Source organism: Eumetopias jubatus, unplaced genomic scaffold (genome assembly GCF_037043125.1).
Source record: "Eumetopias jubatus isolate StellerSeaLion01/CBP00866 unplaced genomic scaffold, mEumJub1_p1.0 scaffold_4, whole genome shotgun sequence".
In the NCBI taxonomy this organism is placed as follows: domain Eukaryota; kingdom Metazoa; phylum Chordata; class Mammalia; order Carnivora; family Otariidae; genus Eumetopias; species Eumetopias jubatus.
The window spans coordinates 20,462,439-20,476,209 of NW_028274810.1; the positions used below are offsets into that span (position 1 = coordinate 20,462,439).

A 13,771-nucleotide genomic window follows, 5' to 3' on the forward strand; every position below is an offset into this window, starting at 1 on the left:
ATTTTATTGCTGCATCTAGGCTTCTAAAACTAACCTTATCTGAAATATGACATTTAATTATAGGTGTAAGAAGGAAATAGCAGTGCAGATGGAAAAAAAAAAAATCCACACTCAGTGTATCCTTGTCAGGACCATGGAGAAAACTTCATCTCAGTGGCAGGAAAAGCTAGGCTTTTATGAGCAATTTACATACTATCCTTAATGATTAATATGAAAAGTGATGATATGAAAATAAATCAGGGTAAGGAATTTAAGGGTGTACTGTTTTTGATAGAGCATCTCTTTGATATGGTTGCGTTGAGCAAAGGCTTGTTGGAAGTGAAGGAGTGGACCATGTGGGGCTAGGGAGGAGGAACGTTTCTGGCAGAGTGAAGAACATGTACAAAGAACGGGAAAGAGGCAGCAGTGGGGCTCTCGTGCAGGGAGCAAGAAAGCAAAAAGTGGGGCGTGAGGTCAGAGGGCCAGGGCACACCCCTGTGAGGCAGAGTAAGGACCTCAGCTTGTGCTAGGACTGTTAGATGGTTTTTAGCAAGGCAGAGACTTGATCTGACTTGTATTTTAAAGTGATCACTCCGGTTGCTGGAGAGAGGAGGCAGAGACCAGTTAAGAGTCTAGATGAGAGAGCTTGCAGATTGGATAAAGTCGGATTCTGTATATACATTGAATATAAGGATTTTCTGATGATGTGAATGTAAAGCATATGAGAAAGAGAATAATTAAAAATGATTCCAAAACTAAAGGGTGGTTTGGTATTTTGGCTATTATGTATAACACCATGATTATGACGTATCATTTTCATCAGAGCTGAAATTAATCAACAATCAGATCAAGTTTAGAGTCCTAATCAGCTTTTATTTATTTTATTTTTTTAAAGATTTTATTTATTCACTTGAGACACAGAGATACAGAGAGAGAGCATGAGCAGGGAGCGAGGCAGAGGGAGAGGGAAAAGCGGGCTCCCCACTGAGCCAGGAGCCCGACGTGGGGCTTGATCCCAGGACCCTGGGATCATGACCTGAGCCGAAGGCAGACACTTAACCATCTGAGCCACCCAGGCGCCCCTAATCAGCTTTTAACAATGGAAATCATTTTTACTTTCTGTTAATGAAAAGCACATACGTACAACAGTAGAGATGGTTTAAGTTAAGACACAGGCTTCTTGGCAGAAATACGTGTAAATTTTACTCTCACAGTATTAAGTGGCTCCAAAATAAATCTTTGCTCAATTCAAACTAAGCAGACCGCTATGCTAGTTGAATGTGCTATGGAAAGACCAAAGACTAAGTGTATATGGAAATATATTTGGTCCTCATCAGTAGCCACGCCAAGTCACATGAAACAGACATTTAGGAAGGCTCCTGCAATTTTTGGGGTATTTTATTTTATGGATGTAGTCCTAGACACTTCTGCAATATTAATCTAGCATTTTTCATGTGGAAAAAAAATAAAATATAAACCAGAGTGGCTTGCAGAATCCAAGTGAGCCTCACTCAGTGGTTTATGTTAGCACCAGATACTGTTAATAAAACCCACCATTTTATAGGAAGATTAGGGTGTATATGTTTCCAAAGGGCTGGTCATGTCTACCCCCTAAGCCTGTCATCGCTGCCCTGAATTAGCTGGAACAGTAGCTTCAGAGTGAATTGAGACTCTCACTCCACACATGCGTTGACTATGCTTTCTTTCAGTGTTCCCACTTCAGGCCAACCCTGGAAAGAAGGAAAGGTATTGTGTCTCAGTTTTGGATCCTGCCCACAGTAGTGATCTATAACTGTCTTGGAATTAAAGTGGAAAAAGAAAATGAAAGCACTTGAAATAAATGTGAATAAAGACAGAGAAGCACATTGTGTTGTACAATTAGGACGTTCAGTTGTTCCAGATGGAGCAGTCATTCAATTAGGAGACATACCCTTTTACAGTTCATCTCAGGGGATCTCTAGAGAAAAAAGGAAAAAATTAAGTGGAAATCCATTTGGAAGAAAGCATTTACGTACATAGGAACTATTACTTACCCCATATCCCACCCCTGATCTTATCAAATATGCTCATCAGGACATGGTGAGATTAAGCTTTTGTTGCAACTGCACAAAGTGAAGCAAAGGATGGGCACTTCCTTATCAGCATAGACAACCACCCCTGGTGTGTATTTTATACTGTTTGTGTCCTTTTTAGTACCTAACACTCTTCTGGGTAAACAGTAAGTAGTCACCTGTTAACTGATTGATTAAAAAATGAGCCTACATTCTGTACAATTTCAGCTCACTTTCACAATTGAAAGTACATTGTATTTTAACATGAATAATGATGTGGCAACGATGTCTTTGAAGCTTACAAAAGAATTCCTTGGCTTTTTTAGGTGGCATCGGGTAGCAATCAGCGTGGAGAAGAAAACTGTGACAATGATTGTTGATTGTAAGAAGAAAACCACAAAGCCACTTGATAGAAGTGAGAGAGCAATCGTTGACACCAACGGAATCACGGTTTTTGGAACAAGGATTCTGGATGAAGAAGTTTTTGAGGTAAAAATAAATCAAATTTTATTTGAAGCTGAATGTTGTTAAATCAGATGAGCTGAATTAATAACTGTAACAATCAATATATGTTATAAAGCAATGTTGAAAACGAAAGGGTGACCTACTTTCTTCCCCTGCGGGTGTAGCAGTGATGTTTTCTATTGTTCAGTAAGAGAATGAGTAGACAACGGTGGCTGTAAGGACTGGGAAACATTACAGAGATTGGTTGATTTGAACACAGGCATGTTATTTTCCTGGGAAGGGCAAATGGCTTTACTCTTGCTACTTTGCATTATTTTCTTTGGAGAAAAGGACATTTTCTTCACTTCCTTCTCTGGGAGATTAATTTAGGGAAATGTACAAGTCAGATATTCTGCCTTTCTCTGTTCTTTGTTAATGTTTCCAAGGTATAAAATAGAGATCATATTGCAAAAGCTGAACTTATGTCTTTAAAATCACTTTTTTAAGTAATGTGAAGGTCATAGTAAAAAGTTTCCTTCCAATTATAATTCACCAATTATGATAATCACATTCTTTTAAACCTTCAATCATTGGGTCTGGTAGTTTGTCCTTTAATTTTCATTTAGTCAATTATTAACAGAACAAACAGACCTGAGTCCTGACCTCATAAAGAGATGCCCTCCTGAGACATTATTCAGTACTCTGATCTGGTTTTATACAATTTCTGAGTAATTTATTTTTCAAAGTATAATAAAGTAAAACTCTGTAATATATTACAAATTAATAGGCAAGGTTTACATGGAAGATTTTCTGTATTTGGTTGGTTAGTGAATATACACACACACTTATACACACATACACACAGACTATTTTTCATAGAAAGAACAATGTACATTCGGTGCAGGAGGATATTGTATTCCTGTACTTATATACATAACCTATGGTATAATTTTAAATATAATTAACATTTGTGACACTTTCAGATTATTTAATTGATATTCTGTTTGTTTCTGATTTTTCTCAACTTGTCTCAACTTTGACTCCAAACAAAATGTTTTTAACACATTATATCATACTAAACTGAATGATAAACTCATTCAGGCAATATATAATAATATACTTTCAGATCTTCCAATATCATGTATTGATTGCACAGAAATGATAATAAATATTTATTTATTAGATGAATATTATAAACAAATTTACTTAATTTCTAGTCTAGCAAAGTTCTATTTTAAAATTAAACTACGAATATCAGTTTCACAGACTAAACTTATTTTTGTAATACACACAACCTTTTTTTCTGGAAACATAAATGAGTAATACAGATAAACTGTATCAGTGGATGGTTTCATTTCATATATTAGTTCAGTCTATTGCTATACATAGTTACAGAGCCTGTGGAACTTAAGCAATGGAAATTAAGAGTAAACTTTGTTCATCATAAGGATGCCTGGGGGGCTCAGTCAGTTAAGCATCTGCCTTTGGCTCAGGTCATGATCCCAGGGTCCTGGGATGGAGTCCCACATCCAGCTCTTTACTCAGCGGGGAGCCTGCTTCTCCCTCTGCCTGCTTGGCCTGCCGCTCACCCTGCTTGTGCTCTCTCTCTGTCTCTCAAATAAATAAATAAAATCTTAAAAAAAAAAACTGTGTTCATCATGAATGATGATAAGACTCTATAAAGAGGAAATATGGAAGGGGCACCTGGGTGGCTCAGTTGATTGAGCAACTGACTCCTGATATTGGCAGGTCATGATCTCAAGGTCGTGGGATCGAGCCCCAGGTATGGCTTCACACTCAGCGTGGTCTGCTTGAGATTTTCTCTCTCTGCCCCCTGCCCCTCCCCCCATGCTCACACACTCTCTCAAATAAATAAATGAAATAATTCTTTTAAAAAAAGGAAATACAGAAGAGGAAAAAATTAACATTATTTAATTAATTAATATGTATTAAAATACAAATTAGTTAGTAATATTCTCAAAATTTACTTCCCTGAAAGATATTTGTTATATGTACATGTTGACTAGATTTCTTTTTCAAACAGGCCTTCCTTTGCCACCCCCCTCCCAGCCCTCATGCACAGACTGTACTCCACTTTCTTTCCCATATTTTATACTCACGCTCACTGGGGTACAGTTTAGAGTTTTTGAATTATAGTTTTAAACTATCACAATATGTTCTTTTTTCAAAGTAAATAATTGAATCTGATGTTACATATTTTAAAATATGTAACAATAGCCTCTGTGTTTCATAGGCTGATTACAGTATCAACTCCTAGAATACATAAAAATGATTTCCCTAAAATATTTCCGTATGTTTTCACTACTGCTAACCAAAACCCCTCTGGCCAAAAGGGCTTCTAGTAAATTACCAAGGACAGATGTACTAGAAGAAAAGATTAATATATATATTATTTGATTAATTCTTAATTTTCTAATCCATAAACCACATTGTAATCCTGGAGTAACTCCAGCTGTTTATTTGGAAAAACTGCTAAACTATTAAGAAAAATCATTTTTTTTGAAAAATAATTTTTAAAAGACTCATTAATGAATTCTTTAGTGAGTGTGACTGTGAGCAGCAAAAATAAGTTTATTATGCTGCTTTGCATCTTGGAATTTCATGAAACCTTATGGAGCTTTAAAAAGAACATTTATTCAATATGAAGTGTAATTAGTTTTGAAAAAGTAAATAAATGCAGACATTTCACTGTAAGGTTTACCTTTATCACTCTATCCAAATAGTCATTATACATAAAACTCAAGTCTTATTTCCTAAATTATATTATTGTATGGGTATATGAATTTCCAAAACAATTTAGTATTTCCTACTTCAAAAAAGAATATGAAGAAAAGAAAAAGAAATAATTCAAACACAGATTTTAAAATCACACAATAAAACTTTCTGACTCCTTTTGGGAAATTAGTTCATCTTATCTGAATATGATGTTAATATATCTTTCTCTAAAAATTTACTCAAATATTTTTCTTTTCATTTTGTTTTCCACTATGGTATCTATCTAGACTTTTGAATCTCTGCAAGTGAATGTGTAGAAATTAAACTAAAAATGATAAGAGATAGGAATGGTACCATACATGCATTGTTTTAGTGTTTGATAAACAGTTGTAATGGTGAAGATGATATAAAGAGATCAGTGATTCATTATTCCGAAAACTGAAAATATCACTTCTTTGGAAATGGTGTCATTCCAATTTAGATGCAAATTTGTTTAGTATATAATTTCATCTCTATCATCTCTGTATTATCCTACATTTATTACCCTATATTGCCTACTGTTAATGGCAAAAAATACTAAACGTGGCCATATTTGAGTTATAGTCTGAAGACTTCTAAGAATTCAACATCAAACAGATAAAAGCAAAACAAATTTTTTTTAAGTATAAAAAATTAGGTTATATGAAAATGACAAAATGAATATATAGAGTCATAATTCAGATTATATAATTTCAGCATAGTAGAGTGAATATAAAAATTGATTATAGAATCAGAAAAATCTGATTTTGAATCCCAGAATAGCTTAAATACATTTCTCTATGTAATTATATGTTTTATTATTTATTTATTTATTTTTACCTTATGTAAGTTTTAATTTCTCATTCTTCAAATGGGAATAGTAATAATCTCCCCAGTAAGTATATATATTAAAAAAATGAGCTTATGTATGTAAAGTGCTTATAATACTAGTATTATATATATATATGGTTATATATTATGTGTTAATTATGTATTACCATGTAGTTTTCTTCTTATTACTTATGTTCTTTTTTTATCATTTTACAACTATGACATGTCAAATATACATTTTTGATATGGAAGTGCAACAGTGACCCATGTATCAGTAAAAGGTTTTATGTGGTCTTTTCATCTTGTAAATGAAGTACTTGGTTCCTGGGCTTGTGTTTGTTTACAAGGTATCTTGTGGGGATTAGATAAATTTTCTCTCTCTAAAAAGGTAGCACCTGGGTACAGAACCTAGCAGGGGAGACATGGTCTGGGCAGATGAATACTTTCAAGCAGGCACAAAATATCTAACCAACACTAATCCACAACCTCAGGGTTTTTTTTTTTTTTTCTAGCTTTATAACACACTTCAAAGATGTGAGAAAAAGCTAAATTAAAAAATTAACTACATTGCCTGTATTCATTATCAATAAAATTACTTCTGTAGTCTTTTAAATAGGGAAATTTCTTTACTAAAATCAAGTTGTAGCCATTATAACTCAAGTTTTCAAAACATTGTTATTTCAATCTTTTTTTCTTTTTTAATGGTGAAAGCAGGTTATTACAAGTCTTTTATATTTTCTGACAATTTTGTACCTTTGGGCAGATTATTTCTTTCTTTTGAAACAATGAGAAGAATATAATGGCAATTTAAGTGGAAAAGCTTATTGATGAAATTTTTCATTTTTTCAAACTTCTCAGAATGATTTTGGCATTCAGTTTTCTTGGGAGAAATCAATGAATAATAGTTTATAAAAGCTACACAATTTCAGTGGTTTTACAAGACCAGAAAACTTACCTTAAGGTAATAATAGCTATCTCAAATATTCCAGTAAGAATTTGATTACCACTTTCTGATACCTGTGTATCTTTCCACTATGTATATTTTCCAAGGTATATGCTTTTTAAAAAATGATGTTGGTAGACATGGTTTTCCTATAGAACAACAACAGGATGGAGGTAGACTTTTCCCAGTCTAGATGCATTTAGCTAATAACACTTGAGATTTTAAAAATCTATTTATTGAGATATAATTAAAGTACAGTAAACTGAAAATATTAAAAATGTATCATTTGATCAGTTGTGGAATATGTTTACACCTCTTAAACCACCATCATCATCAAGAAGATAAACATGGCCATCACACCCAAAAGTTTCCTCATGGATTTTTATAATCAATGTCTTCTTCTCCCAAGCAATCACTAATTTACTTTTTTAAAATCACTATAGCTTATTTTTTTTAATTTAATAAACAGAATGATACTGAGTATACCTCTCTTTAGCTTAGCTTTTATCACTCAGCATAATGTTTTTGAGACTTATCCGTGTCTCATATATATCATTATTTTGCTTTTTTAAAAAACTGCTGAGCAGCATCCCAGTGTATGAATAAACCACAATATGTTCATCCATTCATCCTATTACTGGGCATTTGGATCATTTCCGGATTTTGGCTCCTGCATATAAAGCTGCTATGAACATTCATGTACAAATTTTATGCGGACATTTATTTTTGTCTTAGTTGAATACTGAGCAATGGAATGCTTTGGTTATTTAGTAATACATATTTAACTTTAAAAATCAAAGAAACTATTGAACTGTGCTCCAAAGTGGCATTAAATCATTTTACACTCCCTTCATCAGTGAATGAAAGTTTCAGTTGCTCTGTGTCCTTGCCAACCCTTGATATGGTTAGTCTTCTAAATTTTAGCCATTCTCAGTGGTTGTGTAGTAGTATTTCATTGTGGTATTAGTTTACATTTCCCTCAAAACTGATGATGTCAAGAATTTTTTTCAGGTGCTCATTGGCTATTTCTGCATCTTCTTCTGTGAGGTGTCTTTTGCCCATTTAAAAAAATTGGCTGCTATGTTTTGATTATGGAGTTTTAAGAGTTTTTTTTTTTTTTTTATAAATCCTTTGTACTTTGATAGAGTTTTGCCAATAATTTTCCAGCATGTGGCTTACCTTTTTATTTCGTTAACAGTGCCTTTTAAAGAGTGAATGCTTTTCATTTTGATAAAGTTTGTCAATTTTGTTGTTATGTTTTACACTTTTTGTGTTCTAAGAAACTTTTACCTACACCAAAATTACAAAAATGTTCTCCTGTTATTAGATATGTTGTAGTTTTAGGTTTTACACACAAGCTATGCCACATTTTGAGTTCATATTTGTGTATGGTATGAGGTAAAAGTCAATGTTGATTGTTTTTAGACAAGGGTATCCGGTTCATCCTTTATAAAGAAGACTTTTATGCATTGGATTGCTGTAGTTTCTATGTCAAAAGCCAGTTGAGTACATATGAGTAGATCTATTACTGAACTATTATCTTAGTTTATTGATTTGTCTATCTTTTTACTAATACCAAACTATCTTGGTTACTGTAGTTTAATAGAAAGTTTTGATATTCGGTGGGGTAACTGCTCTTACTTTTAATTCTTTGTAGACATTGTGTTAGCTCCTTTAGGTTATTGGCATTCTATATAAATTTTGTAATAAGCTTGTCAATTTCTAAAATAAAATTGAGTTTCCACTTAAATAGAATTTGATTTTAATCGGAATTTCATTTAAGCTCCAGATCAAAATGAGGAGAATCCATATTTTAACAAACATTGAGTTTTCCATTTCCTGAATACGGTATAATTTTCCATTTATTTTGCTTTTCTTTAATTCCTCTCACAAGATTTCCTGGTTTTCAGTGTAGGTGTCTGTTTTCCTCTGAAAATGAACTTGATATGATCTCATTCCATTTAGATTTAGTGACAATTATTTTATGGCCCAGCATATAGTCTATCTTGGTGAATGTAGCATATGCCCTTAAAAACAAAGTGTGTCATGAAATTGTTAGATCGAGTGTTTTATAGTTATAATAGATATTTTAAAGTCTCTAAGAGTTTTAACATTTGGGTTATCTGAGTTGTTTATTGTCTTTTGAAAATTATTCATTAATACACTTTTTTTTTAGAGCTGTTACAGGTTCAGAGCAAAATTGAGTGAAAAGTAGACAGTTTCCATGTACCCCTGTGCATGTACACATGCGCGCGTGCGCACGCGCACGCGCACACACACACACACACACACACACACACACACACACAGCCTCTTCTACTATCGTACATATGTTGCAATGGGTGAACTTATCCTGACATATCATTATCATCCAAAGTCTGTAGTTTACATTAGGGTTCAGTCTTGCATTGTACATTCTATGGATCCTGGTTAATGTATCATGACATGTTTTCACCAGTGTAGTAACTTGTGAAATAATTTCATGCCCTAAAAATCCTCTCTGCTCCGCCTTCATCCTTACCTCTCTTCTAAATCCTGGCAACCACTAATCTTTTTAGTGTTTCCAAAGTTTTGTCTTTTCCAAAATGTCATATAGTTGGAATCATACAGGTATAGTCTTTTCAGGTTGACTTCTTTCACTTAGTAATATGCATTTATGTTTCTTTCATGTCCCTCATGGCTTGATAGCTCATTTCTTTTTAGTGCTCAATAATATTCCATTGTCTGAATGTAACACAGTTTATTTATCCATTCATCTACTGAAGGGTATCTTTCAAGTTGCTTTCAAGTTTTTGGTAATTAAGAATAAAGCTTCCATAAACATCTGTGTGCAGGTTTTTGTGTGGACATAGTTTTCAACTCCTTTGGGTAAATACCAAAATGTGTGATTGCTGATATGGTAAGAATATGTTTAGTTTTGTAACAGACTGCCAGACCGTCTTCCAAAAGAGCTAACCATTTTGCATTCTCACCAGCAGTGAATGAAATTTCCTGTTCAACATTTTTGGCATTTTGGCCATTTTAGATATTGGCCATTCTAATAGGCATGTAGTAGCATCTCATTTTTTTTAGTCTGCATTTCCCTGATTACATGTCGAACATCTTTTCATATACTTACTTTCCATCTGTGTGTCTTCTTTGGTAAGCTCTCAGTTAAGGTCTTCTGTCCATTTTTTAATCAGGTTGTTAATTTTCCTAGTAAGTTTTAAGTGTTTTTTATATATTTTGGATAACAGTACTTTATCAGATGTGTCTTTTGCAAACACTTTCTGTCAGTCTGACCTGTCTTCTCATGCACTTGATACTGTCTTTCACAGAGGTGAGGTTTTTCATTTTAATGAAGTCTAGCTTATCAGTTATTTCTTTCATGAATTATGCTTTTGATGGTGTATCTAAAAAGCCATCACCATATCCAAGGTCGTGTAGGTTTTTCTTGTATGTTATCTTCTAGGAGTTTTAGGTTTTGCATTTTACATTTAGATCAGTGACCCATTTTGGGTTAATTTTTGTGAAGGGTTTGTGTTTAGATTCACCTTTTTACATGTGAGGTGTCCAGTTTTTTCAACACCATTTGTTGAATAGACTAATTTGCTCCATTGTACTGCCTTGCTTCTTTGTCAAAGATCAGTTAACTATACTTAGTGAGTCTGTTTCTGTTCCATTGACCTATTTGTTTTTTTCCAACAATACCACTCTGTCTTTACTGTCACTTTATAATAAATCTTGAAGTGAAATAATGTTAGTCCACCCAACTTTGTTCTACTCATTCAATATTGAGTTGGCTCTGCTGGGTCTTTTGCCTCTTGTTAGAAACTTTAGAATCAGTTTTACAATATACACAAAATAGTTTCCCGGGATTTTGACTGAGAATATTGAATCTCTAGATCAAGTTGGGAAAACTGACATCTTGACAATATTGATTTTCTTATCCATGAATATGGAATATCTCTCAGTTACTTAGTTTTTCTTTGATACCTTTCATCAAAGTTTTGCCATTTTCCTCATATGGATATTGTATATATTTTGTTAGGTTTAACCTATTTCACTTTTTAAGTTATAATGCAAATGATGTTGTGTTTTTAATCTCAAAATTACTTGTTCATTGGTTGTATATAGGAAAGCAACTGGCTTTTGTGTAAAAAAAAGCTTATATCCTGCAACGTTGCTCTAATTAGTGATTAGTTCCAGGAGTTTTTGTTTGGTGTTTGTTTGTTTATTCTTTTGTATTTTCTATATAGAAAATCATGTCATCTATGAACAAAGATAGTTTTATTTCTTCCTTCCATATCTGTATCTTTTATTTCCTTTTCTTGTCTTATTGCATTAGCTAGGACTTCCAGTACAATATTGAAAAGCAGTGGTGAGAGGGGACATCCTTGCCTTGTTCCTGATTTTAGTGGGAAAGCTTCAAGTCTCACCAGTAAGTATGATGTTAGTTTTAGGTTTTACATAGATTTTTTAATTTATCAAATTAAGTAAGTTTCCCTCTATTTCCAGTTTGCTGAGAGTTTTTTTTTTATCATAAATAGATATTCGGTTTTGGAAAATGCTTTTTCTGCATCTATCCGTATGATCATGTGTTTTTTTTTTTTTGGCCTATTGTTGTGATAGATTACATTAATTGATTTTCAAATGTTGTCCCAGCCTTACCTACCAGGGATAAATTTCATTTGGTGTATAGATCTTTTTATATATTGTCATTTTTTATACATTGTCAGTTTGCTAATATTTTGCTGGCAATTTTTGCATCTATGTTCATGAGAGACATTGGTCTGTAGTTTTCTTGTAAAGTCTCTGTCTAGCTTTGGTTTAGGAAATAGTGTCCTCATATAATGAGGTAGGAAGTATTCCCTTTGCTTCTGTCTCTGAAAGACAATGTAGAAGATTGGTATAATTGCTCGCATAAATGTTTTGTAGAATTCACCAGTGACCTATTCTGGGTCCAGTGCTTTCTGTTTTGGAAGGCTATTAATTATTGATTTGATTTATTTAATAGATATAAGCTTATTCAAATGATCTATTTCTTATTGTATGAGTTTTTGTAGATTGTGTCCTTCAAGACATTGGTTTATTACTTCTAGTTCATCACATTTGTGAGCATAGAGTTGTTCAAGGTATTCCTTTATTATCCTTTTATACCATGGGATACATAGTGATGTCCCCTCTTTCATTTATGATATTAGTAGTTGCATCTTCGTTCTTATTTTCTTAACCTACCTAGAGATGTAATGATTTTACTTGAAATAAACACACACACACACACACACACACACACACACACACACACACACACTGCTGTTTTTCATTTTACTGGTATCTGCTCTAATTTTTATTATTTCTTTTCTTCTGCTTACTTTGGGTTTAACTTGCTCTTCTTTTTCTAGTGTCCTAAGGTGGAAGCTTAGGTGATTGATTTTAGATTTTTCTCCTATTCTAATATATGTATTCAATGCTATGAATTTCTCCGAGAACTGCTTTTGCTGCATCCCACACATTTTGATAAGTTGTGTTTTTATTTTCATTTAGTTCAAAGATACTTTTACATTTCCTTTGAGATATCAGTGTTGACTCATGTGTTTTTTAGAACTATGGTGCTTATTCTTCAGGAATTTTGGAACCTTCCAGATATCTTTCTGTTATTCTTAGTTTAATTCCACTGTGTTCTAAGAGTAGATACCATATGATTCTATTGTCTTAAAATTGTTCATGTTTTATGGCCCAGAATGTGGTCTATCTTGATGAATGTTCCAGGGTGAGCTTGTGAAGAATGTGTAGTCTGTTGTTTTTGGATGAAGTAGTGCATAAATGTCAATTACAGTTTATCCTGGAACAATACATGTTTGAACTACATGGGTCCAGTTATATGCAGATTTTTTTCGATATATACAGTACAGTACTGTAAATGTATTTTCTCTTCTTTATGATTTTCTTAACAACACTTTTTCTTTAGCTTACTTTATTGTTAAGAATACAGTATATAATACATATAGCATACAAAATATGTGTTAATCAATTTTTTATGTTATCAGTAAGGCTTCTGGTCAACAGTAAGCTATTAATAGCTATGTTTTGAGGGAGTCAAAATATACATGGATTTTCAACTGTGTGGGAGGTCAGCACCCCTCACTCCCATGTTGTTCAAGGGTCAACTCTATATCCAGTTGATTGATAGTCTATTCAGTTCAACTGTGTCTTTATTAATATTCGGCCGCTGGATCTGTCCATTTCTGGTGAAAGGATGTTAAAGTTTCCAACTATAATATTAGATTAATTTATTTCTTCTTGCAATTGTGTCAGGTTTTGCCTCACATATTTTGATGTTCTCTCATTAGGCACATACACATTAAGGACTATCATCTCTTTTTGACAATTGATTCCTTTATTCATATATATATATATATATGTATATATATATATATATATGTCTTTTTACCCCTGATAACTTTCCTTGCTCTGAAGTCTACTGTGTCTGAAATTGATAGATATATTCTTGTTTTCTTTTGACTAGTGATGGCATGGTATATCTTTCTCCATCCCTTTACTTTTAATCTATATTTATATTTATAGTCAAAGTAGGTTTCTGGTAGAGAACATATAGTTGGGCATTGTTTTTTGATCCACTCTGACAATCTGTTTTTTAATAGGTATATTTGGACCATTGATATTTAAAATGATTATAGATACAATTGAATTTATATCCACCATATTTGGCACTGTTTTCTGTTTGTTGACCTTATTTTTTGTTCATCTTTTGTCTTTTACAATTCTG

The 13,771-nt window shown here is 33.0% G+C and overlaps 1 protein-coding gene across 4 annotated transcripts in view; it reads left to right on the forward strand.

The window, feature by feature from the left end:
* The window catches only part of COL11A1 (collagen type XI alpha 1 chain), a 193,174-nt gene that overhangs the window by 29,436 nt on the left and 149,967 nt on the right, over window positions 1-13,771 (forward strand). For all 4 annotated transcript variants that reach the window (XM_088022931.1, XM_088022932.1, XM_028101999.2 and 1 more), the window contains exon 4: window positions 2,357-2,519. In XM_088022931.1, the coding sequence (XP_087879057.1) occupies window positions 2,357-2,519 (163 nt within the window). The remainder of the gene's footprint in view (window positions 1-2,356; window positions 2,520-13,771) is intronic.